At 40.1% G+C, this 26,075-nt stretch overlaps 1 protein-coding gene across 10 annotated transcripts in view; it reads right to left on the reverse strand.

Annotated features, from left to right (window-relative positions):
* Window positions 1-17,902: 17,902 nt before the first annotated feature.
* The window catches only part of LOC144533599 (unconventional myosin-VI-like), a 164,637-nt gene continuing 156,464 nt past the window's right edge, over window positions 17,903-26,075 (reverse strand). For all 10 annotated transcript variants that reach the window (XM_078275079.1, XM_078275078.1, XM_078275077.1 and 7 more), the window contains 2 exons: window positions 23,258-23,476; window positions 17,903-20,445 (listed from right to left, as the gene is read on the reverse strand). In XM_078275079.1, coding sequence (XP_078131205.1) covers window positions 20,246-20,445; window positions 23,258-23,476 — 419 coding nt within the window. In that variant the 3' untranslated portion in view covers window positions 17,903-20,245. The remainder of the gene's footprint in view (window positions 20,446-23,257; window positions 23,477-26,075) is intronic.

Here is a 26,075-nt window from a genome sequence, read left to right on the forward strand (position 1 = left end):
AAAAGCCTAAAAGTCGGAAGTTAGGACGTAAGTACAAAGAGGCGTTGTTATGGAGACGATACACCTCTCGCCTCGTCTCATTCGTGGGAACCGGCAGGTTTCAGAACGCTGCAGACCGGCTCGTTGCACAAAGTTGCAAGTTTCAACTCGTCTCGTCGCGAATCGTTGGTCTCAACTGGGCTTAAAACTTTAGCGCGTAACTTTTTGATATTAATAAACGTCTGTTACATTCAAGCCGTTGCCAAATGAGTTGCTTATTGCTTAATTAAGACTATCAGCTCCACACAACTCTCTCTGGATATCTCAGTGTGACTATGTTCACAAGATTGTGGCGTCAGGTGACTTTCCCGCTCAGAAACTGGAGTGAAGATAATGACCTCTTCTGAAGAGTCCATCATGTTTTTATAATCCTCCGTGTCCTCCTTGGCTACTAGCAGCTGTGTGGAGGAGCGGTGGGGGGCTGTGCGCTATCACGGAAGGCTTGTATCATGTGGACACGCCGACAGTTTTTTTGTCATTACTTAGAATTCCTCATGGGGGCGACAGAAACTACACACTATAGCTTTAACCTGAAGCTAGCACACAATGGATCAGGTTGGTGAATTCTGTCTTAAAAGTGTGATTAGCATTGATAAACAGCTGAGAGATTTACAGTCTCAGTTTAAAAATGTCGGCCCATTCATCATAAAGCTCATATTGCTGAAAAGCTTAATTAATCCTGTGGTTCATTAACTGTGTGTCGGTTCACACGCAGACGTTTATGTCCTCGGGAGATTTGATTAGATTATGAAGCTAACTAAATTAAAAGTTATTGCTGGGACTGTTAATAAAGTGCCTAGTGGGGAGCTTTAAAGTGCCCATATTATGAAAAAAACTTTTTCTGGGATTTGGGGAGTTATTTTGTGTCTCTGGTGATTCCACACACATACAAACTTTGAAAAAAATCCATCCATGCTGTTCTGAGTGAGATACGGTTTCTGAATGTGTCCTGTCTTCAGTCTCCGGGTGAGCTGGTCAAAATCGGCACGGCTTGTGACGTCACAAGCCGAAACGAGCTGGCTAGCCGCAACCATTAGCTCGTAGCGTTAGCATGCTAACGCTAGCATGCTACCTCATTCTCAATAGCAAAGCACTGCTACAACACACACCAGTTCACCATAATCTCCAAAAGAACTACTTCCATGTGTGCCGTCATTTAGAAGAAGTCTCCCAGCTAATCCTGCCTTGTAACTGACTGAAGGTGGAGAAACAGCCTTTCTTTTACTGTCTCTGGAGCTAGCTAGCTGACATGATCTACATCTGAGCTACTGAGCATGTGCGAGTGCAATCAAAGATAGTACAGAAGAAGAAGAAGAAAAGAGGTCTCACTCTGTAGCTAAAACAGAGACCAGCTGAAAAGAGGATCTGCAGCAGTGAGAGAGAGCAGTGCAGTACAACAAAAATATGGTGTTTTTTGAAAATTAAACCATGTACACCTATTCTGGTACAACCTTAAAATACAATTATGAACCTGAAAATGAGCATAATATGGGCACTTTAACTCTTCTAAAACTGAGACTGTTTTACGTTTAGCTGACAGGGTGACCTGATAGTTTGTAACACTTTATCTTTTATCAGAATAGATATCATTTATTCTGTTTTCTCTATCGTAAACAAATTTATTGACAAAATAATTAGCGGACTTATCGATGACATTGAAAATGAAAGCCAGTGTTTGAGTTACACCGTGGCTTTTGGAGGAGCCCTATTTTGGGGGGGTGTGGGTACTGCACCTATGCGCATTCATGGATGTGTCATGGAAAAATGTATTATCAATACATTTCAATTCACACGGAGAATGTTTAGCCTGGGACAACAAAGAAATGGTATTCACCGCTGCAATCTTTGTTTTAATTGTTCATCTAACCATAAAAAATACCAACGCACAGTGGACAGGCGACAGTTTGGCTTTAGAACAGAACAGACCTAGACTGCATCCCAGGATAATTATGAACCCTGAGCTGTAAATGTTGACTAAACGTAACATGCATTGAGTACGCCTCCACGCATCCTTGGCCACAGTAGGAATAGTGTTTATTAGACCCAAATTATCAGAAATTGTTGCCTGAACAAACGCTCACATTGACAAGTGCTTTACTATTAACCTCATTATTTATTTCACGTTTGACAAATGAGGCTTTCGGGGGAGCCAAGCTCCACGTAGCTCCCCGTATTTCCAACCCTGGTTGCAGGCCTAAAGTGGACTGAGCTTTGGAATAATCACAGTTTTTGCTCATACTGAAATATTTTGGCATCAAGGGTGCGTCTTTGCTTCATTTCTTGTGTGTCTTTTTGTTTACACTGAATTTAGCTTTGAGTTCAGTGTGAACACATTTAGAGTTCAGCAGAGAAACCTACTAGTTTTATGAGGTTTGTGGTGCTTTTGTTTGTTCTTTTCTCTGATTTTTGTTTGCCTTCTACGTTTACACTCACATACAGACTAATCTCTCTCTCACATCTCAGCCCTCACCACTATAAATCAATGCTAAGTTGATTTTAAATGAAGAGAAAGTGTTTCTTATATTAACTACCGGCTCACAGTTGCTGCTCTTCTACTGCCAGAAAAATCTAATTTCAACCCTGTTAGACTTCAGCACCTCAGCTCCTAACACAAAGCACCTCGGAGAGTTCTCTTACTTTACATTCCCATCTTCTCAACCTTTGCAAGATATTTTTAGAGGTATTTTTACATTCATATTATCTTTATGGGGCCTGTTGCACTCTCAGACAGAAGGAATCTCATTTTCTGAATTTCCATTTAGCCCCTGGTCAGTAATGGGATCTTACCGAAACTACAAAGGAGAGCTACAATATCATTAACTCTTCTGTGAGCTCTTATGCAACAACTTTCAGAGGTGGAAGAAGTACACTTGATTCTTAACGTAGTGTAGAAATACTCTGTTACAAGTAAAGGTCCTGCATTCATAATAAGTAACGAAAGTATCAGCATCTATATATATATATATATATACTTAACATACTAAAAGTAAACATATTCATTATGCATAATAATATGTATTATAGTTATCGATGCATTAATGTGTTCATCACTTAAATGTAGCAGCTAAGAGAGGTGGAGCTCATTTTAATGACTTTGTATACTGGGTAGTTTGTGAACGTGTGTGCGGTATTGGAGGAACTGAATACGGTAAAGTCATTTTTCGTCACAGTGGACCCTCAGTTGTTTTGTTCCAAATGAATATTAAATGTACAAACTGCAGTAGAGCTGCAAAGATTAATCGATTATGTAATCGCCAATTTATTTGATAAACAAGTAATTAGTTTGTCATTTTTTGTGAAAAAAAGTAAAACTCTTAATTTTCAGCTTGTTAAATGTGAATATGTGGACAAAACAAGACATTTGAGGACGTCATCTTGGGCTTTTGGGAAACACTGATCCACATTTTTCACCATTTTCTGACATTTTAGAGACCAAACAACTGATCCATCCATCCAGAAAATAATCCACAGATTAGTCGACAATGAAAATAAATCGAAAAGCTAAGGTTGTTGTCTCCTCTCTGAAATCTAAGGTAGCGGCAGCTTTTCTGTCTGCTCTGGGGGATTGAAGGGGCTTGGGGTTTGCAGTTGACTTGGATTTGCCCCCTTTGATTAACACTGAACCCTGTTTGGTCTAATCCTGCATCCAGACCAGCCAAGAACAGGACAGAGAAACAGACAATGGCAGTACGCCCTAAACGGTTAATACTGCAGAGCTGCACGGTCCTTTTAATCATTTGGCTGCTTGACAACACATAGAACTGCCGGAAGAGGCAAATCAATCAGTTTGGTGTGAGATAGAGGCTTGTCAATCAAAAGATTCCCTGAAAACACACTGAGGAAAACCTGTGAGACTCTGTATGTCTAAAACACAGTTGTTGTTCAGGTTTTGTCCTGCACCTTGCTCTCCATGTGGCCCTGGTACTCCAGGTCACGATTTTGTCCTGCAGCCACATTCTTAACTGGCTTACCTACTAAGATTTGTTCTGGTTGGATTCTGGCCCAGGTTAGTGTTCGTGTAACAGACAGATTTCTAAGTTGTCAGCAGTGTGTGGGTGCAATGCTGGATTCACAGCGTCTTAATTACAGTTTACTGGCAGGCTGAATGAAAGGGGATGGATGGATGGATGGATGGATGGAGTGTCCAAAATTAGCACCATCTACAACATCTACAACATCCAAATGCTGGTAAAATATGCAAGTGGCTGGTACATTTTCTTCGCTCCCCAGCCAAAAAAACAATGGTAAACTATAAGGTGGCTGGTAAAATTTGAACATTCACTAGCCTTTTGGCTGGTGGACAAAAAAGTTATGATGGATGGATGGATGGATGGATTTCATTTTCATTAAATTTTTTTAAAATAAATCCAGCAGACTGATCTTCATCCTTTGATGCGGTAATACTACATCTAGCATAACTGACAAATTAAAATGACAGTATAGACATAGATACATAATATGGCCCCTTAGTTTAAGTTGTTACTGAAATATAAAACACATCCTTCCTTGTGCTGCAGAGGAAGAGTGTTGACAAAATGTCCCCTGAAATGTAAAATAAAGATGTAAAATGTGTCTGAGGAGCTGAATATCTGCTTGTTTTTTTTAACTCTGTGATGCAGAAGGGATTGCTTCATAATTTAAGGATGGATCTGAATGAACAACTTGTTGGGAACAGTGATCATATTTCCAAAAACAATAGAGACAAACATAATTGATCTCAAGATAGCATCATATCTCGATCTGTGTGTTTTCACTTGAGAATAATCAGACGAATGTCTTATACTCCCGGTTCAGTCCATGTGATTTTCCTGCTCTTTTCAGCTCTTTTGTATTTCAACACATTTGCAGTATGTGCAGGTCTTCTGTGATATCTTCTCTCCGAATCACTTTCCTAGACACAAAGAGTACTAGAGTTTCTCGCCTCAGTACATGTGCAGTGTTGCTGCGCCTGCAATTTCATTTTCACACCTTTATTTTTCTCTTTTCACAGATACAAAGACAGCTACTCCCTCCCAGGCCTTGCCGGTTAAGAAAAAGTATCAGATTGGAGGTCACCTGAGAATACTACAAAAGGGTAAGAGGGGCTCGTTGCCAGGAGCGAGGTTGTTCTGGTTAAGTCCCACATGTGCAATCATGTGTTACTGCTGGAGGAAAGATCGTGCACCCTCAGCAAGGCTTCAGTGAATAAATTAGAGCTGAATATGGTGAAAATGTTATCTGACAATGCAGAGAAAAACCTGCAGTTTGAGATTAAATCCAAACCTAAAACAAACACCTGTGCCTGTGCCTATCTTCCTGTGGTCTTTTGCTTTGCACAAATTACTGGGCTGTTATCCTTCCCACCAGCCTAAACCCAAAGTGGCTCAGAGCCACTGTGTGTTAGGGAGACACAGAGCTGATTGGTGACTAATTAAACTTCCCAAAGGATGGACGAGGACTGAATGTCAAGACTGTTTTACAGCAGAAACACTGATTTGTCCAGAGTCCCCGTCTAACCTCAGAGAGATTAGTCTGATCCTCTTTTGGGGTCTGAACATGGGGACTGCCCATTTTTCTGATGCTCCATTATTCCGACCTCTCAATAACCCGAAAAATTCCCTTGGGTCCTACAGCCCACTAATCCGACGTCCCTTTGGTAGTGAAATTACGAATCCCACTATGGTCATGCCAAGACCCGTCCTACGAAGCAGCTTGATTGGTTGGGGTAAGGCATTGACCTCGAGTGGTTAAGGTTAGGATGCCCGATTGGTCGGGGGATAGGACCTGTACAAATGGGGTTACGTTACCTAGCATAAGCCTGGCCAATAAATGCTATTGAAGGGCGGGTCTTGGTGTGGCCATAATGGGATTCTGGTGGACCAGAGGAAACTTTTCAGGGTTATTGAGAGGTCAGAACAATGGAGCGTTGGAGAAATGACATGGCACCCTGAACATAGACTATAAAGATAGTGGGTGTAGCATCCTTTTCGTCACCCATTGGTTTGTGGACTGCCGTTTTGAAGCCTGGAGTTTGATGAAACGGCCGTCGTCATCTTGGCTTTTTGAAACCCGTCGTGACGATTTTTGACGAGAGGGTGGAGCTGGGGATGGTGGAGCTGGGGAGGATGACGCAACCAAGCCAGTGTTGTTTATGGCTGCAATGGCGCTGCGCTAAGCTAAACGCTAAAGAGGGAAAGTTGCAGATTTTCAACCCTTCTGCAGCGAGTCATCCAGCCGAGATTTAAACTATGGCTACGGCTAAACATGGACCACCTACTACTGGCGCCATTCGTCAGCATGCACAGCAGTACACAAAGCTGGTTCAAAATCAGCAGCCTTTCTCTTAAGTTACTAGCTAACACTAGCACTAGCTAGCTATCTTGGTTGCTGAACAAGACATTTTTAGGCGACCAAAATGTTCCAATTAACACACACAGTGAGAGGGTCAAAGTTTAAGATGAAAACATGGACAACAGCCAAAAACAAGTTGAGGTCCAATTAAATGTCCACAGTGTTAGCATAGTTAGCATTGCTACGCCTCTGTTCTGATTGACAGGTCCTAAAGCATCCCCTGCCTTTATCGTGTATTTTAAAATAAATGGGACCATCATTTACTAAACGAACATCGTGCCGTGTTGAAGAAGACTTGAAACTAGCGATTGAGACCATAGACTCATTATGAAAATGTTTACTGAGGTAATAAATCAAGAAAGAAGTAGGCTCATTTTCTCAGACTTTTTAGAAACAGACTTCTTGTTGGAGCCAGTATTGTCGCCCCCTGCTGGAAATTAGATAGAATGCAGATTTAAAGCACTTCCGCTTTAGCTTCACTATTCAGGCCTGGAAGCTTCGTCTATTATTTTTGCAGTCTATGGGTCGGAAACGCTGCCGAGCTGCGAGGGAAGTTCAGGACGTCTCACTCTCCTTCTGCTCCAAACTAAAACATCAGTTTTCTTGTTTATTTTTTTAAATATGTTTTATTTTTTTTGTAGTAGCCACACAGTTACTACAACTAAATCACTTATTACTCATCACTCATTAAAGTATTATGTTTTTGTCCGCTCTGATCTTTCGACTTCAGAAGTTTATCCCCTGAAAACATTACAACTAAAGAGACGAACACTGTAAAAGGATCAGTAAAACAGTTTGAGGGGAGAAAGCAGCAGTTTGGATCCACATTTACAAGAAGAACACGTTTTCTTACAAGTCTGTGATTTCCAGGAAAGTACCATGTTTGGCACTAATTATAGGAAATTGGAGCACTTCTACTTAATTAATTCCAATTAATTGCCAGCGTTAAAAGCTAATGTAACCTTGAGTCATTTCGTCAGTGCACTGCAGATCATTTGATCATGCTTATTTATGTTACTCAACACAGTTGGAACTTAGAGTTCAATGAGATGAAGGTAGAAAGAAAAATGTGTACTCCCACAGCTAGCTATGAATAGATGTAGAAACACCCATGAAAAAACTCTACTGACTGCTTAAGACATTTTCTTAACATACCATACTATGACTTTTTAGTTACCTTTTTTGAAATACTATACTATGACATTTACGACATACTATACTATGACTTTTATTTACTTTTTTTCGACTACTATACTATGACCTTTTATGATTTTTTTTCGACAAACTATACTGACTTTTTTATGATTTCTTTTTAGTATACTATGATTTTTTTCGACATACTAAACTATTACTTTTATGACTTTTTTTCAACATACTATACTATGAATTTTTTTGACATACTATACTATGACCTTTATGACTTTTTTTTCAGCATACTATATTGACTTTTTTTCGACATACTATACTATGACTTTTTTAATGACTTTTTCAACATACTATACAATTACTTTTTCTGACTTTTTTCAGCATACTATACTGACTTTTTTTCCGACATACTATACTATGACTTTTTATGACTTTTTTCAGCATACTATACTGAAGTTTTTCCGACATACTATACTATAACTTTTTAATGACTTTTTCGACATATACTATCACTTTTTAATGACTTTTTTCGACACGCTATACTATGACGTTTTTCGACAAACTATACTGACTTTTTTTCTACACTTTTTGACATACTAAACTATGACTATTTATTAATTTTTTGGACATACTATACTATGACCTTTTTCCCAACATACTAAACTTAGCACAAAAAGTAAGGAAATTTGTGTTTGGTAGATTATTTCTCTGGTAACAATACTTTTTGGCAATAAATCTTATACCGTTGGAAAGCCTGTTTAGTTCCCTTTCAAATGGTGCCCCATTTGTAAGGAACATGCATTTGTGGGATGAGCAGCAGCGCTCATGTGTATGTGGGTTGCGCCCATGAAAATTTTTGCCAAATCTTCTCTGCCATTGCCAAACAGCTTATTTTGCTGTTGCTATTGACACTTGTTTTGAGCTTCTGGTACCCCCAGGTCAGGGGCGGACTGGGACCAAAAGTCAGCCCTGGCATTTTGGCCCAGACAGGCCCACCACATAAGATCACAAATACCACCCGTCCTTGCGCTACCCTGAATATGTATACCAACTCCTACTCCTTAAAACTACAAACGCCATGTAATGAGAAAGCAAGAATCAGTGAGAGTTGACACATTAAATATTTCAAAAAAGTGTCATTTATACATTAATACAATAAAACAGTATACTCCTCATGAATCATAAAACAAGCTATATATATATATACTTAGAATTTCACGACTGACGAGTTCCTGTGCTTTATTTGAAGAGGTCTATCATGAGTTTGTGTCTGCCAATGCAGATTGAAAAGCTGCAATTCTCGTTAAAGTTTGCATCATGGGCAACGTTTATCTAGGCTACTTTAAGGACACAAATGCACAAGCACAAGGTTTGATGAACCTAAGGTGGTGTTTTGCTTATTATTAAGATGTAGGCTACTTCGTTGAATGAAAGGTAGGCTAATATATCCTTATAATAATAAAATGGTTAGAACATCATCAGTCAAGACTCAGATACCCGCACACTCACCCCCAATTTCCACTGGATGCGTAACGGCTGCGGAACGGCTCCGGAACATCGTCGGCGGAGTCATTAGGTTTCCATTAAAGTCAGTATGTGTATTTCCACTGACTGCAGAACGTCTGCGTCCCTACTCCGTCACAGCCCTCCGGAGTAGATACGCAGAGCTTCTATTTTTGTCGGACGCCGGAGAGCTCCGCAGCAATTCAGCACACGGCAGATAGTGCTGGACAGGAAGTCGAGAAACAGAAACAAAATAAACATCTGGTTAATTTTCAAAATAAAATACACTGTGCTCACGGCAGATCATATTTCCCTGAACTACACCTTGAAAACACAGCACAGAGTTGTTTCCCCTCTACTTCTCTGGATGGAAACAAACTGGTGTTGGTTTTGTGGTTCTATTCTACGTAAATTTGTGAGATCTCGTGGGTCCTCGTGACTACAGCTGTCAGCCATGGCTGCAGCCGTGCCGCAACAAATCCGGACCTGGTGGGTATTGACGGACGGCGGAGCACGCAGCCGTTCCACAGCTTTTATTTTTTTATTTTTTATTTTTTTCCACTTAACTATACTAGAACTTTTTTCGACATACTATACTATGACTTTTTATGACCTTTTTCAGTATACTATTCTATGACTTTTTTCAGCATACCATACTATGACTTTTTATGACTTTTTTCGACAAACTATACTTTTTTCTAAATTTTTTTAACATACTATACTATGACTTTCTGCTTTATTTTTCAACATACTATACTATGACTTTTTATGACCTTTTTCAGTATACTATTCTATGACTTTTTTCAACATACTATACTATGACTTTTTATAACTTTTTTCGACAAACTATACTGACTTTTTTCTACATTTTTTAACATACTATACTATGACTTTTTAACGACATACTATACTTTTTAATGACTTTTTTTGTTACACTATACTATCACTTTTTTCAACATACTAAACTATGACTTAATGACTTTTTTCGACAAACTATACTGATTTTTTTTCAAATTTTTTTTAACATAAACTATGACTTTTCTCAACATAATATACTATTACTTTTTATGACTTTTTTCCACTTACTTCACTATGACTTTTTTCTCTATTTTTCAACATAGTATACTGTGACTTTTTATGACTTTTTTCAGCATACCATACTATGACTTTTTTTTGACAAACTATACAATGATTTTTTTTCGACAAACTATACTGACTTTTTTCTAAATTTTTTGACATACTAAACTATGACATTTAATAAATTTTTTCGACATAATATACTATGACTTTTTATGACTTTTTTTTAACAAACTATACAATGACTTTTGACATACTATACTATGACTTTTTATTTATTTTTTCAACATACTACACTATGACTTTTTATGACTTGTCTCGACATACTATACAATTACTTTTTATGATTTTATTGACATATTACACTATGACTTTTTATGATTTCTTTGACATACACACTATTTTTTTCATCGTACTAAACTATGACTCTTTTTCGACATACTATGGCTTTTTATGAATTGTTTCGACATTCTATACTATGACTTTTTATGAATTGTTTCAACATACTATACTATGACTTTCAGAATTTTTTTCAACATACTATACTCCATCCATCCATCTTCGTCCACTTATCCGGGGTCGGGTCACGGGGGCAGCAGCTCCAGCAGGAGACCCCAAACTTCCCTTTCCCGAGCCACATTAACCAGCTCCGACTGGGGGATCCCGAGGCGTTCCCAGGCCAGGTTAGAGATATAATCCCTCCACCTAGTTCTGGGTCTTCCCCGAGGCCTCCTCCCAGCTGGACGTGCCTGGAACACCTCCCTAGGGAGGCGCCCAGGGGGCATCCTTACCAGATGCCCGAACCACCTCAACTGGCTCCTTTCGACGCGAAGGAGTAGCGGCTCTACTCCGAGTTCCTCACGGATGACTGAGTTTCTCACACTATCGCTAAGGGAGACGCCAGCTACCCTCCTGAGGAAACCCATTTCAGCCGCTTGTACCCTGGATCTCGTTCTTTCGGTCATGACCCAGCCTTCATGACCATAGGTGAGGGTAGGAACGAAAATTGACCGGTAGATCGAGAGCTTTGCCTTCTGGCTCAGCTCTCTTTTCATCACAACAGTGCGATAAATTGAATGTAATATGCCCCTGCTGCGCCGATTCTCCGACCAATCTCCTGTTCCATTGTCCCCTCACTCGCAAAACAAGACCCCAAGGTACTTGAACTCCTTCACTTGGGGTAATGACTCATTCCCTACCTGGAGAAGGCACTCCATCGGTTTGCTGCTGAGAACCATGGCCTCCGATTTAGAGGTGCTGATCCTCATCCCAGCCGCTTCACACTCGGCTGCGAACCGATCCAGTGAGTGCTGAAGGTCACAGGCCGATGATGCCATCAGGACCACATCATCTGCAAAAAGCAGCGATGAGATCCCCAGCCCACCGAACTGCAACCCCTCCCCACCCCGACTACGCCTCAATATCCTGTCCATAAATACTACAAACAGGATTGGTGACAAAGCGCAGCCCTGGCGGAGGCCAACCCTCACCTGAAACGAGTCCGACTTACTGCCGAGAACCCGGACACAGCTCTCGCTTTGGTCGTACAGAGATTGGATGGCCCTGAGAAGGGACCCCCTCACCCCATACTCCCGCAGCACCTCCCACAGTATCTCCCGGGGGACCCGCTCATACGCCTTTTCCAGATCCACAAAACACATGTAGACCGGTTGGGCATACTCCCAGGCTCCCTCCAGGATCTTTGCGAGAGTAAAGATCTGGTCCGTTGTTCCACAACCAGGACGGAATCCGCATTGTTCCTCTTCAACCTGAGGTTCAACTATCGACCAAACCCTCCTTTCCTGCACCTTGGAGTAGACTTTACCAGGGAGGCTGAGAAGTGTGATACCCCTGTAATTGGCACACACCCTCTGGTCCCCCTTTTTAAAAAGGGGAACCACCACCCCGGTCTGCCACTCCTTAGGCACCGTCCCAGACTTCCACGCAATGTTGAAGAGGCGTGTCAACCAAGACAACCCCTCCACACCCAGAGTCTTAAGCATTTCTGGACGGATCTCATCAATTCCTGGGGCTTTACCACTGTGGAGTTGTTTGACTACCTCAGCGACTTCCACCAGGGAAATTGACGACAATCCCCCATCATCCTCCAGCTCTGCCTCTGAAATAGAGGATTAGTTGGATTTAGGGGTTCCTCAAAGTGCTCCTTCCACCGCCCTATTACCTCCTCAGTTGAGGTCAACAGCGTCCCATCCTTACTGTACACAGCTTGGACGGTTCCCCACTTCCCCCTCCTGAGGTGGCGAACGGTTTTCCAGAAGCACCTTGGTGCCTTCAGCAATGGAAACTTTGAACATTGTCCACTTGGATTCAATGCCCCCAGCCTCCACAGGGATGCACGAAAAGCTCCGCCGGAGGTGTGAGTTGAAAGTCTGTCGGACAGGGGCCTCCTCCAGACGTTCCCAATTTACCCACACTACCCGTTTGGGCTTACCAGGTCTGTCCAGAGTCTTCCCCTACCCCCTGACCCAACTCACCACCAGATGGTGATCGGTTGACAGCTCTGCCCCTCTCTTCACCCGAGTGTCCAAAACATACGGCCATACATATGACATACTATACTATGACTTTTTATTATTTCTTCGACATACTACACTATAACTTTTTATGACTGTTTTCAGCATACTATACTATGACTCTTTTTTGACATACTATTACTTTTTATTACTTTTTTCAGCATACTATACTATGACTCTTTTTTGACATACTATTACTTTTTATTACTTTTTTCAGCATACTATACTATGATTTTTTTATTACTTTTTTCGAGATACTATACTATGACTTGCGTTGACTTTTTTGACCATACTATATTATGACCTTTTTTCTACATTTTTCAACATACTATACTATGACTTTTTTATGACTTTTTTTCGACATAATATACTGTGACTTTTTTATGACTTTTTTTCGACATACTAAACTATAATTGTTTTATAACTTTATTGACATACTATGACTTTTTATGACTTTTTTCAACATACTATACTATGACTTTTTATGACTTTTTTCAACATACTATACTATGACTTTTTATGACTTTTTCTCGACATACTTTATATGGCTTTTTTTCGACACACTATACTATGACTTTTTATGAATTGTTTCAACATACTATACTATGACTTTTTTTATTTTTATTACTTTTCGACATGCTGTGAATTTTTCATGACTTTTTTTGACATACTATACTATGACTTTTTATTACTTTTCGACTTACTATACTATGACTTTATCATTTGTTTCGACATACACTATGACTTTTTATGACTTGTCTCAATATACTATACTATGTCTTTTTATTATTTTTTGATATATTACACTATGACTTTTTATGATTTTTTTTCATCGTACTGACGCGGTCCAATTGGTCAGTCAGAACAGAAGACAATCTACTTCTCTCATTTAAGGTGGTTTATTATAGCTGGAATACAGTTTTTTACGATCGCTATGGCACCTTTTTCAAAACTTTTAACAACTTTCCTAAACTCTTAACACAGTTAGCACAACATCTGTCTGTGTAGGCTATACAATTAATACATTTCTTGTTGCTTTGACACAAAATGCATACAGTTAACACACATTTTAAATGCTTGAACTTCTTTTACACACAAGCTCCACCAAGACCAAAACAATGGATCTTTACTGACCAATTTGCAAATGCTTTCACTCTGTATGTCAGAACAGATAACATCATGTTCTAAACCTAACTTAAAGGCTAACGTCAAAGTGAACAGCTGCTCATATTGTAAATTGAAACACAAATATATCCCCTGCATTTTATACAGAAACAGCTGATTGAAGCTATGCAAATAGATCAATCACAGCTGATTCCCTTCTAGGAAACACACTCAGGTGTTGAGGTTCTTTCAGTTGCATGATCATATGGTAGGACAGTAAAAGAGGACCTGTTTGAACAATATACTGTAGATGAACACAGAAAATAAAAAAAAATGCCTTCACGAGGGAGAGGAAGAGGAGTACCAGGACAATTCTGTCTCTGTCTCCTTTTTTTCATAAACTGTGCATTCTATAAAGCTACTCTGAGATGGGTCATTCATTTTTTGTATTGAATCTCTGCAGCAAAAGAAACAAAATGGTGGCCGGGTTGGTTCAGTGGGTAGAGCAGGCGCACATATACTTGGAGGTTTATGCATCGACACAGAGGTCCAGGGTTCAAATCCAACTTGTGACCATTTCCTGCATGTCTTCCCCCTTTCTCAACTAGTTGTCCTGTCAAATAAAGGCAGAAAAGCCCAAAAAATAATCTTAAAATAACAAAAATGTAGAGGCTTCAAGAGAAACTGCAGTGCAAAACACAATCTATGATCAATACAATATACTATTGTCTGTTGTATAAGGGCAGACCTGACACGTATCAAATAATGCAGTTTCTGTAATTCCATGTGATGATAGTGTTCTGTATGACATTGTGCAGTGAGTGACTAAATGTTCCTGTTGGAAGAGAACATGTGGTAGTGTTCTGGAAGAATTATTTGATTTTGAGACATGTTTGCATTGTTTTGGTAGACATAGTACATTGTATTAGTGTATTATTGTATTTTGAACTTTTGCCAGTTGTGTGTTGTAGGTGTGTTGGTGCGTTAAGAGTTTAGGAAAGTTGTTAAAAGTATTGAAAAAAATTGTCATAGCGATCGTAAAAAACTGTAATAAAAGCAACTTGTATACAAGGAATAAAACAACAAGAGTAAATGACACACACATTGATGTGGACCAGCCTACTTCACCCTGGGGCTCCGTAGAATGGCCACTTTCTTCCCTGTACAGACAGTGTATGTTCTATTCTACTCCGAGGTAGGCCTGCACCATTTTTTAGCTTAGAATTGAGATCACGATTCTCTGCCATGATATTTTTCTCACGAAGTGTAATGTTTACTGCACACATGAACCACGACAACACTAAACTAATTGGCAGTACAAAACAGATTTTGTTTTGGCACCTATAGCACATTGATCATCACCACCAGCCTGTAAACACAGAGGCTTCAATGAAGAGAAGGGAGAGCTCTGCAGCGCTTTAAAACCTTTTTTATACAGTCCATGTTTAAAACTCACAGAAGAAAGTAGTAGCGTTTGTGATGCAGTCGGCTCGTAAAATTAAATGAGAATCAAAGATCGCGATTTTAGAACGATTAATCGTGCAGGCCTACTCCGGGGTGTCGCCTCCTCCCTCTCATTGGTTGGTTGGGGCCAGGATCCTTTGGCCCTTCTTGGTCCAATGACTTCTTCAGCCGCCCGCTGAAGGAGGAGGGTACCTAGAAGTCATGTAACTCTTACATGACCACAATCATAACAGTTGTTTCACAACCTATGTCTCTCATCCTGTCTCTAGGTATTTTGTACTTTTCCACTGTCCCATAATGATGTAACCTGTGTTTTACCAGCTCACCATGTGTTAACAGTAAGGGTAATGATCTAATCAAGCAAACACACATATTGCACAGAGCACCATTGATTATCTACTCAAGCATACTCGCACACATTTGACATGACCACAGTTACACTTTTTCCTTACCTACACCCACATTTCCTAAAGTCATGTAACTTCTTAGTAATGTCACTTTCATATATATTTCATATTTCATATATTTCCTTCACAATGAATACTCTACAAATATATGAGGTAGCAAACAAATGTACAATTGCATTAACCTTTGATACTGTAATGCTTAGAAAATAACGGAATGTGCTGGGAAATGAGGCGGTTTCCAACTCCCTCCTTTCACATCTGATGGATGTGAATACTAAATCAGCTTTCCTCATTTTCTCCAGGAATCTCAACCACAGCTTCAACAAATGACATCAAATCACTACTATACTGACTCTTTTTCAACATACTATGGCTTTTTATGACTTTTTTCGACATACTATACTATGACTTTTTATGAATTGTTACATGTTATGCTATGACTTTTTATTTTTTCAACATACTATACTATGACTTCTTAAGTGAAAAAAAAGTTTCTACATTTTTCAACATACTGTACGTTGACTTTTTTCAGTATACGACTTTTTATGAATTTTTTTCGACTACTTTACTATAATTTTTATGACTTTTTCAGCATACTATACTTTTTTTCTAAATACTATGACTTATAACTTTTTTCTAAATACTATAATATGACATTTTATGAATAGTTTGGACATATTATACTATTACTTTTTATTCTTTTTTCGACTATACTATGACTTTTTGACAAACTATACTGACTGTTTTCTACATTATGACATACGATACTATGACTTGTTTCAGCATTCTCTACTATGACTTTTTCGACATACTATGATTTTTATTCTATATTTTTTGACATACTTTACTGACTTTTTTCAGTATACTATACTCTGACTTTTTTCGATTTATTGTACTATGACTTTATTACTTTTTGAAATACTGTGAATTTTTCATTACTTTCTTTGACATACTAATGACGTTTTTATGAATTTTCAACATACTTTGAATTTCTCATGACTTTTTTCGACAAATGACTTTTTAATGAATGTTTTTGGACGTGCTATACTATGTCTTTTTTTCACATGCAAAATTAGTTTGAGTACCCCTTTAATATTGCACCTTCTTCCCCTGCAGACTCGATGAAATAGGATTCGTCAGCAGGAACTCGCGACTCATCACAGCCTCACAGTTAGAAATCAAAAGCTGTAGAGCTTTCAGGATATACCGTTTGCCTCCAAACTCTTCAGAGCTCTGAGCTTTATATCAGAGACCATCTTCCTTCAGCTAAACAGACATTTAGGCCACTTTGGAAACTGCCGGACAGCCGCCGTCATTGTCGTCGAAGAGGATCTCAGCACATGACTCAGCAGCCTCGATCACTGATCGACCCGGGACTGTTTTTGTACATGTCTGCTGACAATCTTTGTGTAGTAAATATGTGGTTAAAAATACACAGGATTTGATGTGAGATCATCTGAATGCTCTCAAATATGGAAACAAAAAAGGAACCTCGCATCAGGGATCTGCTTTAATTTTTTCATTTAGGTCTGTAAACACTGTCAGAACTGGACACTCTCATCCTTTCACAGCTTAATACAAACATTCTTTACCCTGTTGTACACCTGAACCTCTTATATACTGGGACTGAAGATGAGGATCACTGTGGATGTGTTGCCGAAGTAATGAAAAGTAAAATGCAGCTGATTTCATCGATCAGTGGTTACCAACCTTTTTGTTTTAGCTTGTGACCCCTTAAAAATCCAGCAATATTTACTTTGAGCCCGCTCCTGGTCTCAAGGTTATGGTTTTGAGCACCAAAAAGTGAATTTTTTCTTTCTCAAATTGTTTGTTTTGAAGGATTTTTAAAGGCCTAACAAGGTGAAATAATCCAGTATTTCTAAAGGAAAAAGTGAGAAACTAGAAAAGCTAACTGTTTCTGTCTTTGTTATTGGTGCTTTGAGCTAAATGCTTACGTTTTGCAGGAATAATGTTTACCACGTTTTATCATTATCTTAGTGTAGCTTGTTAGCATGCTAACAATGAATTTAGCGGGCAAATGCAGCCATTTTTTTAGGTTGTAGATCTGTAATATCATATTCTCTTGTACAATTCATGTAAATAGACAAATGTAACTTGGACTTTTTTCTTATTTGAAGTGTTAAATTGTCATCTAAATGTTGTTTTACAATCAATAGTTAAAAATACAAACTGAGTTGTATAAGAGACCCCATTTTCTTCATTGTTTTTAAAAAGGTATTGAGGAGATATTCAGGTTTAGTTTGACCCCAAACTGAAGTGAAAGAAGATGCAGAGAGGTGAGTGAAACATGGAATGCTTTTTATTCATCTGTTAGAGAGATCAGCGTTAGAAAAGTGACAGTGGACAAAGGCAGCGCTTCCCGAGGAATGATTGTAATGTGTGGAAGAGAAACAGATCGGAGCAGATGCAGGATTTTCTTGTACATTTCAGGAAATATTTCAAAGTCATTACTCAGGTGTTACAACCTAAAACTGAGGTCGTAACCGTGGGCGAAGCTCAGAATGTGGCCCCCTTTACACTCGGCATCAACGGACAGGAAAACACCTCGTTCTCACCTGGTTCTGCATGTTCGTACGTCTTAAATCAGAATAAACGGGTAACGTTTCGCATGTTTGTTTTGCTCAGACAAAATTGGGTAACACTTGACTTGAAGGTTTCTACATAAGAGTGACATGACACTGTCATGAACACATGACACAGTCATGACACATGAAACATAACTTGTCATGACAAAAACCGAATGACACTTACTAAAAAAAAAGCATTATGTCATAACCATTTATGACTTGTTTATAATGTCTATGACACGTCATGTCACTCTTATGTAGATACCTTCAAGTAAAGTGTAACCCTAAATTATCTATCAAAAAAAGCGTTCTATTGGTCACTTTACTCGCACTTGTGTTTCCGTGAAAGCCCACTTTTAACCGAGGCGTCTAGACGCGTTTCCACCCGTAGATCATCAAATCCAAACGTTGGCCACTGGCAGCTCGACTATCAGACCGTCGGCTTCTCTTGGGTGAGTTCTTTCATTGATTTCGAGCCTGCTTTCCTGCGTGTTAATGCCATTTATAAAAAGAGGAACAGCCACTTTGCAGCGAGACGGATCTCCATGCTTTCAGACAATCTAAGTCAGCGTTTTGTTGTGCAGAGGAGAGCGTCAAAAGGAAGAGAAAGCTCGGGAACAAACTTGGCAACCTCAGGTGAATAAAGGTGTAACGTCACAGCAGATTGTCTTTAAATGTTTTTTTTTGTGTGTACATCAAAGGACGCCTGTTTTTCCCCCGCTTAGCTTAGCTTGCGTGGTTTATTGCTTCTCGTGCCAGAGCACGAGTAGAAAACTGTTCTTCCAAAAATAAACTTTTACATTCCAGTTGGAATATCACTGTTGGCTGCACATAAAATGTTCAGCGTTTGTATGAATGTTCCAGTTCATTCTGAGTACCAGTGCATCGTACAGAGTTAATGATGCGCTCCGTAGCTTTTCAATCTGATGTGAGATTTGGAATTTCTTTAAAACATTTCTGGAATCACATGATTATATGTTTTCAGGATAATGAAAAACGTGAAACTGCCTTGGGAATCACTGCACTGGCAAATTATGTTTTCCTCGTGAATGTATGGAGGATAGTTTTTTTGCAGCACTGATCTGGTCTCAAACAGCCCGCGTGGAGTTGCATGATTATTTCACAATTTCCTGCTTTGCTTTATAAAACGCAGACGAAAAAGTAATCACAGAGCTGAATTACGGAAACCCAACAAGGGCTTAAAGTTCGGAGCGATGTTTGGTCTCGAAGTCAAACGTTTTTTTGGACCCTTTTCTGATTAGCTTTTACACATTTAATCACACACAGTGAGAAGAAAAGAGGAATCACTACATGAACAAATCAACGAGGTCTGGAGTTACATTCGGTTGGAAAGACAAAAGGTAAAAATGAAAAAAAAAATAAAGTATTAGCAAATATTTGACTTCATTCTGAGTGCAGTCACTCGTGCAGCGCTGCCTCACGGTGAGCGCCCGTTGTGCAAGTGTTTCTCGCCCTGTAAGAACCACATGAAGACCATGTAAACAGCAGGTTTAAAGTCGGAGAGGGATCACCAGCTAGCTGTTAAGATGGAAGCGACACACCAGTAAGACTTCAGTGTAATAATCAGGAATGCATAATTACAGAGGAATTAAGTTTTCTCGTTTGGGGAGGCAGCTTTAAAACAAAAACAAAAAGTCCTACTTGTGGCATTTTAAACCCTGTTAAAGTAGTATTAAGGCCTCAGAGTTAGACTTGCAAACATGTTACAGAGAACAGAATTCCTTGGAAAACAACCAGATGTGATAATTTACTATGATTTTTCTGCATAGGGTTTAATGCAAAACCTCCCTGCCCTGGCTTCCCTCTCCCCCCCCCCCCCTTTCTTCTTCGAGGAACCGAAAGCCAGCACGAACAAAAAAAAAAAACGACAATAGAAGAGAAACAAAAGGAGAGTTGAGAAGAATTGCTGTTCACGTGAATGCCCCGCAGTCAGAACCTGGTGCAGTACGCTCAGACGCCATCTGTGTTACTGTAGGTAGCTGGTGCGTTTGTCCCTTTGTTTGCAATGCGACCCCCCCACCCTGGGCTTCATCTACTTGAACATGCTCTGCAGCATGGCCGTGGCGTAGGTAGGGCGCGCCTGCCGGCTCTCGATGGCGCTGCGGAGGTACTGGACCCCGCCGCAGCGCTCCCAGATCTCCTCAAACTGCCGGGGGAGGATCTCGGCGCCTCTCTTCCTCGACAGGCCCGTCTCCTCCAGACTCAGCTCGCACATCTCCATGTCGTCCTTTCCTGAAAATAAAAAGTATGCTTCAGCAACAGGCAGAGATGTCATTTCAATCTTAACTGAAGATGCCCAAAACCTGAGCATCCCTGCCTCCCGAGTCCTGACTAGACACCCCATAATCACTGACTACATTTCCTAACCAGTGTTGGGGAGTAACGGAGTACATGTACCGGCGTTACGTATTCAGAATACAAATCATGAGTAACTGTATTCCGTTACAGTTACAATTGAAATAGTTGGTATTTAGAATACAGTTACATTGTTGAAATCAATGGATTACATGACGATACTTCTCTGTTTCACGGGTTTATTCACTCTCGCAACTCCATGCATTTCCCAGAAGCCCCAATATGAAAACGAAAAAGTGAGCTATCTGCGTGATCACTGATAGAGGTAGAGATGGAGCCAGGGCAGGAATGGTTTCTATCTTGGAAATTCAAACAGCATTTCACATTAAAGAAAGAGAAGGGAGAAGGAAATATAACTGTGCACTGCAGTGCAACTTCTGCTTAGCAGCAACCAACTTCCTTTCAGCGCCCAGATTCCTCCACCTCCAACCTGAAGAAGCATCTTAAAGTACGTTATTTTTAGCCAAGCGTAGTCGTCTGCTGTGGTTTTACTGCTGTTGACGTGTGACTTTACATTCTCCTACGTGCTGATTAACTAGCCCCAGAGCTGTTGAAAGACTAGCCGCGTTTGACATGTTAGCTAACGTTAGCTAAAATTAGCTTGTGGTAGCGAAGACTGTGGTTAGATTGTTGTAGTATGCAGTTCAGGACTACAAATACCACAATCTATCTGCTTGTTCAGGTACACATTCAGCCAGATGGACCAGAAGAACACACCAGAACAGGCCTGTTTAGTAAACTGGATGTGATGGCTGCATTCCTACTTATAACATGCAGTTCAATGTGGAAGTACTCCAAGTATTCCGTTACTCAGTCTGAGTAACGTAACGGAATACGTTACAAATGACATTTTTGGGCATGTATTCTGTACTCTGTAACGGAATACGTTTTGAAAGTATCCTTCCCAACACTGTTCCTAACCACCAAGTGCCCCATTACAGTGACATTTTTATGGCATTCTACACTATAAATGACTTTCTTTATGAATTTTTGTTATTTTTTAGGGTTAAACATGTTTTAGTATTACACTGGGAAGATGACAAAAATCTGTGAATATAAAGGTTTTACTGTCTTAACATCCAAAGTCACAGAATACTTGATGATCCTTTTAAACTGTTGATTTGGTGAATTTTGTAAAGTTGTTTCATGCTTCTTGCGTTCAGCGCGGTCGGCGCACACGGTCGCCACGAAGCGCCTGGTCTTTCATACTGATCGCGGTCAGAGCGGATCAAAGAACGGACTTCTTCTCTCCTGTAGCCAATCATTGCAACGCGGTCTATGCGACAGCGTCCCCATTGTTACTAAATCTTAGAGGTGCATGGCTCGGCGATCAGACACTCAGCAGACCCTCCGCGCGCAGCCGCCCAGGCCACGTTTGAAACAGCTTTTAGACTTCTGTCCTGCACTCTGAATAAAAAGTGCAGCAACAGGAAGAAATATTTCATTCCCTGAACACATTCAACGATGGCGATTCCCATTCAGTCAGTTTAACACACCTGCAGCTGTGAAGGCAATAAGTTCCAGCACTGTGTGAACCAATATTAATATGAGGTCGTTAGTCAGCCACATACTGCTGCTGTCTGTGAACACCTCCGCTCTAAAATACAAACCATTTCACCACAATGTTTGCTGTTCTTTCTGATTGACGACCAAACACTTTACACTTTAAAATCCCACGGCAGCACCAAGCGCTCCCAAACATCCCTCAACCCACAGCAACCCTCGGAGTCCCACAAAGTGATGAGAAACACAGGTTTTTATAACTCTGCACATATGCTGAGACAGATGGGTGAACAAAACAACTACTTTTTCTCTTTCAGTATTGCGTTTTGACTCCTGCATTGGTACAATCTGTGGTTCTACAGTCTGTTGTGGCACAAACACTGTTAAAGGGTAATTTCATTTCATTTTTCCAACATAGACCCTAGTTCCCCATGCATTGGTGTTTAAGTGACTGATGTGAACAAAAATCTTTGAAACTGGTCCAGTATTGAGCCAGAACGCTGTAACCGGCAGCCGTGAACCGGGCTGTAATGCAACCCTACAGGACAGATGTTCAACGTCCTCCGTTGTTGCTGCTGACAGACTCAGATTATTATTCTAAATGTCGGACAACATTAGGGAAAGATCCCTACAGATAGACCTTTTAGTTAAAGAGTAAGATCCTTTTTGTTTAACATGAAACAGCCCCGAAATCACTATCACCAAACCCACCAGACTCCATGCAAATAATCAGGACTTTTAGCGTGTATAGAGCCAGCATATCTCCACATGTAAATGGGTGAATTAAGGGTTTATTTCAACCAAACCAGAGTGGTGATTGTTGGAACAGTGGAAAGATGAACCAAGACGGCTTTTGATATTTTTATTTTGTTTCTGTCCACTTTGAATGAAGTGTGTTTTATGATGATAAAATTACTGTTTATTTACATGGAGTCTGGTGGGTTTGGTGACGACGATTTCTTCTCCAGTTAAAAAATGATCTTTTAGAGTGACGAACATCGTATGTGTAAATACGTGGCTCAATTCAAAGGGGATCCAAAAATAATGAGTCTCATCGTTCACTACCATGTATATCTTTTCCCAAGGTCCCATGAAGTCCACTGGAAGGGGAGGGACTTTGCCTCTCTATTGTCCAATCATAGCTTTCATCTCAGTCTAGTTAATTCCTCTTCCTCTCTGTACTGACCTGCCACCAGAACGATGGGATGTTTATCGGGATGCAGCTCCATCTGCCGGGCGATCCAGGGCCCGTCGAAGTGCGCGTACCACCAGCCCTTCTTCTTGTTCTGGGGGTCTTTGTACTGGTCACCCGGCCGGATGAACGGGATGCGGAAGTAGCGCTGCTGCCGGTTCATGGCCACCTCGTACTGCCGGGCCGGGATGGGCGGGGCCGGGTTCTGCTGCGCTGCTCATTGGATGCAACAGAGAAGGAATACAAGTTAGGCATCTTCTTCCACGGATGATGGCAACCAATCAGGAGCCAGCAGCCATGTTTACATGCAGCCTGGGGGTCAGTTAAAGGGATTCACTCAGCAACAGCAGCCTTCTTCCTGTTTATCAACCTGTGTGTTAACTCGTCACTTTAAATCCTCAAAGACCTGCCCTGCTGAAGTGCCCTCGAGCCTAATATCGACTTCAGCAGCTCCAGTAGGGTTAGTCTGACCTTTTTAACGCGAGGCGAGAGAATTTCCCTTCATAGGAAAATAAAAGTAGTGCACAATAAAAGCCCGAAATGTCAGCGTGCTGCATCTCAGTGATCGTTGGAAAGTCCAGTTCTCTACGTGGAGAAGTGAACAGGAACAAACAACGGAGTAATAATTTCACAAAGATAAGCTTGTTTCCAAAGAACTGTTGTCTGTTACATTGTGTGTAAAGTAAAAAAAATAAATGTATCGGTCAACAAACTCAAATCGAAAGCGTTGTTTTCACTTCTCTTTTTTGGGTAACACTTGAAGGTATTGACATAATTGAAACTATGACGTGACACTGTCATCAACGTGTCATAAACGTTATAAACAAGTCATAAGCGTTAATGACTTCTGTCATTAAGTGTCATTCAGTTTTTGTCATGACAAGTGGACATTGTTTGGGTTGTCTTTGTAATGACAAGTTGACATTAACCAGGATGACATTACCAGAGGATGTCTTTGTCATGACAACTTGACATAATGTCATCCTGTTTAATGTCAAGCTGTCTTAATAAGGACACTCCAAAGAAATGTAATGTCAAGTTGTCATGACAAAGACAACCCAAACAATGCCAACTTGTCATGACAAAAACTGAATGACACTTAATGATAGAAGTCATAAACGTTCATGACTTGTTTATAATGTTTATGACACGTTCATGACAGTGTCATGTCATAGTTATGACAGTGTCATGTCACGATTATGTCAATACCTTTGAGTAAAGTATTGCCGTTTTTTTGTCATTTTTGTTTTGTTTTTTTGGCTTTGTGTCCTTATCAAATCGCAAAAGACTGAGTTAATGAAATATATTAAGTATAAAGATATTTATAAGTAGTATAAAAAGTATATCTCCCCCACTGTTTAAAAGTAACTAAGTAACTTTTACTCTGAGTACATTTTAAATGAGCTACTTTTTACTTTTACTTGAGTAGATTTCTATACCGGTAATTTTACTCATACTTAAGTAAAAGTTCCTCAAAGTAATAGTACTTTTACTTAAGTGGAATATGTTTGGGCCCTTTCCACCTTGGTTTAAAACTAAAACAGAAAAATAAAGGCTCTAAAGAGCTTTAAAAGGTACATTTTCATTCACTCTGAAGCTGTTAATACACAGGTGAATGCACAGGAACAAAAGCAAACATCCCAGTCAGCTCAAGCCCGGTGAGACATCCGTAGATTTCCCTTTTAAACATCCGTCCAGTGTGTTCATTCCTTCTGACTGCATGCAAACATTAGGCCCCGCTCCGCTGGTCTCGGATCAGCTTTGAATTTTAAAGGCTACATTTACATCACTACATTTTGGTTTAAAAAGGAATATCTTCTGCTACGTTTCCCCCTCTCATTCCCCCTGCTCTGGCGTTTCCCCCTCTCATTCCCCCTGCTCTGGTGTTTCCCCCTCTCATTCCCCCTGCTCTGGTGTTTCCCCCCTCTCATTCCCCCCGCTTTTCCCCTGAGCATGTTAAACACTTTCTATTCTGTTGAATTCTTCTGCATCAATCTACGGTGCAAATGTCTTTAAATATCTAAAGCAGGGTTGCACTGGCCAGTTTTGAATGTTGGGGGGGTTGTACCCCATCCCTCCTGTAAATTAAAATGACGCTCCTGTTTATGCCCAGAATACCAGAATAATGATGAGACATGAGGTTTGGGAGTGTTAGTTTAAACTAGCTAAAAACACTTATGTGCACGGAGATCTCTTTTGGCTCAAAACTCTGCTTAAAAACCAAAACATAGCGATGTAAAAGTAGCCATAGAGTCCATATTTAAGTGGGTGAGTCCTGCCGTTAGAGGAGCGCCAGCCGCGCTGACAGCAGAGGGAAAGAAATCAGCCAGACATGAAGCACGGCAGATGTTTAGGACGGGGTTTGCATACTCATATGGAACATAAAATATACAGCATTTGCCTCTTCCTACACAATGGAGCGTGAAATAAGAACCTACAAAGACAAACAAAGCTCCTCTTCATGATAAAGAGATTCGGGCTGCACAAATGCTCAGTTTGATCTGGTTTTCAGTTTTAAAATCAAGGAAATGTGCATGAAAAATTTCTTGCTTCCAACTCAACTGAGCTTGCTAAAAGGTTAAAGTCACATTATGTTAAAAGCAACTTAATTTCTTCCATGATTCAAAAGCAAAGCAATGGAAATCTTCTTTCACATGTTTAAAAAAAAAAAAAGAACTATTTTAAAACTGACTCCTGAGATTTGAACACCTTGTAAAATGAAACAGCCGTCTGTTTCAGGGCAACATCACCACCACCAAAACGGCGCCCTGCTGCCACACCAGCTTCCAAAAGGGCGAGACATTAAAAAAAG

Source organism: Sander vitreus, chromosome 18 (assembly GCF_031162955.1).
Source record: "Sander vitreus isolate 19-12246 chromosome 18, sanVit1, whole genome shotgun sequence".
Classification (NCBI taxonomy): Eukaryota; Metazoa; Chordata; class Actinopteri; order Perciformes; family Percidae; genus Sander; species Sander vitreus.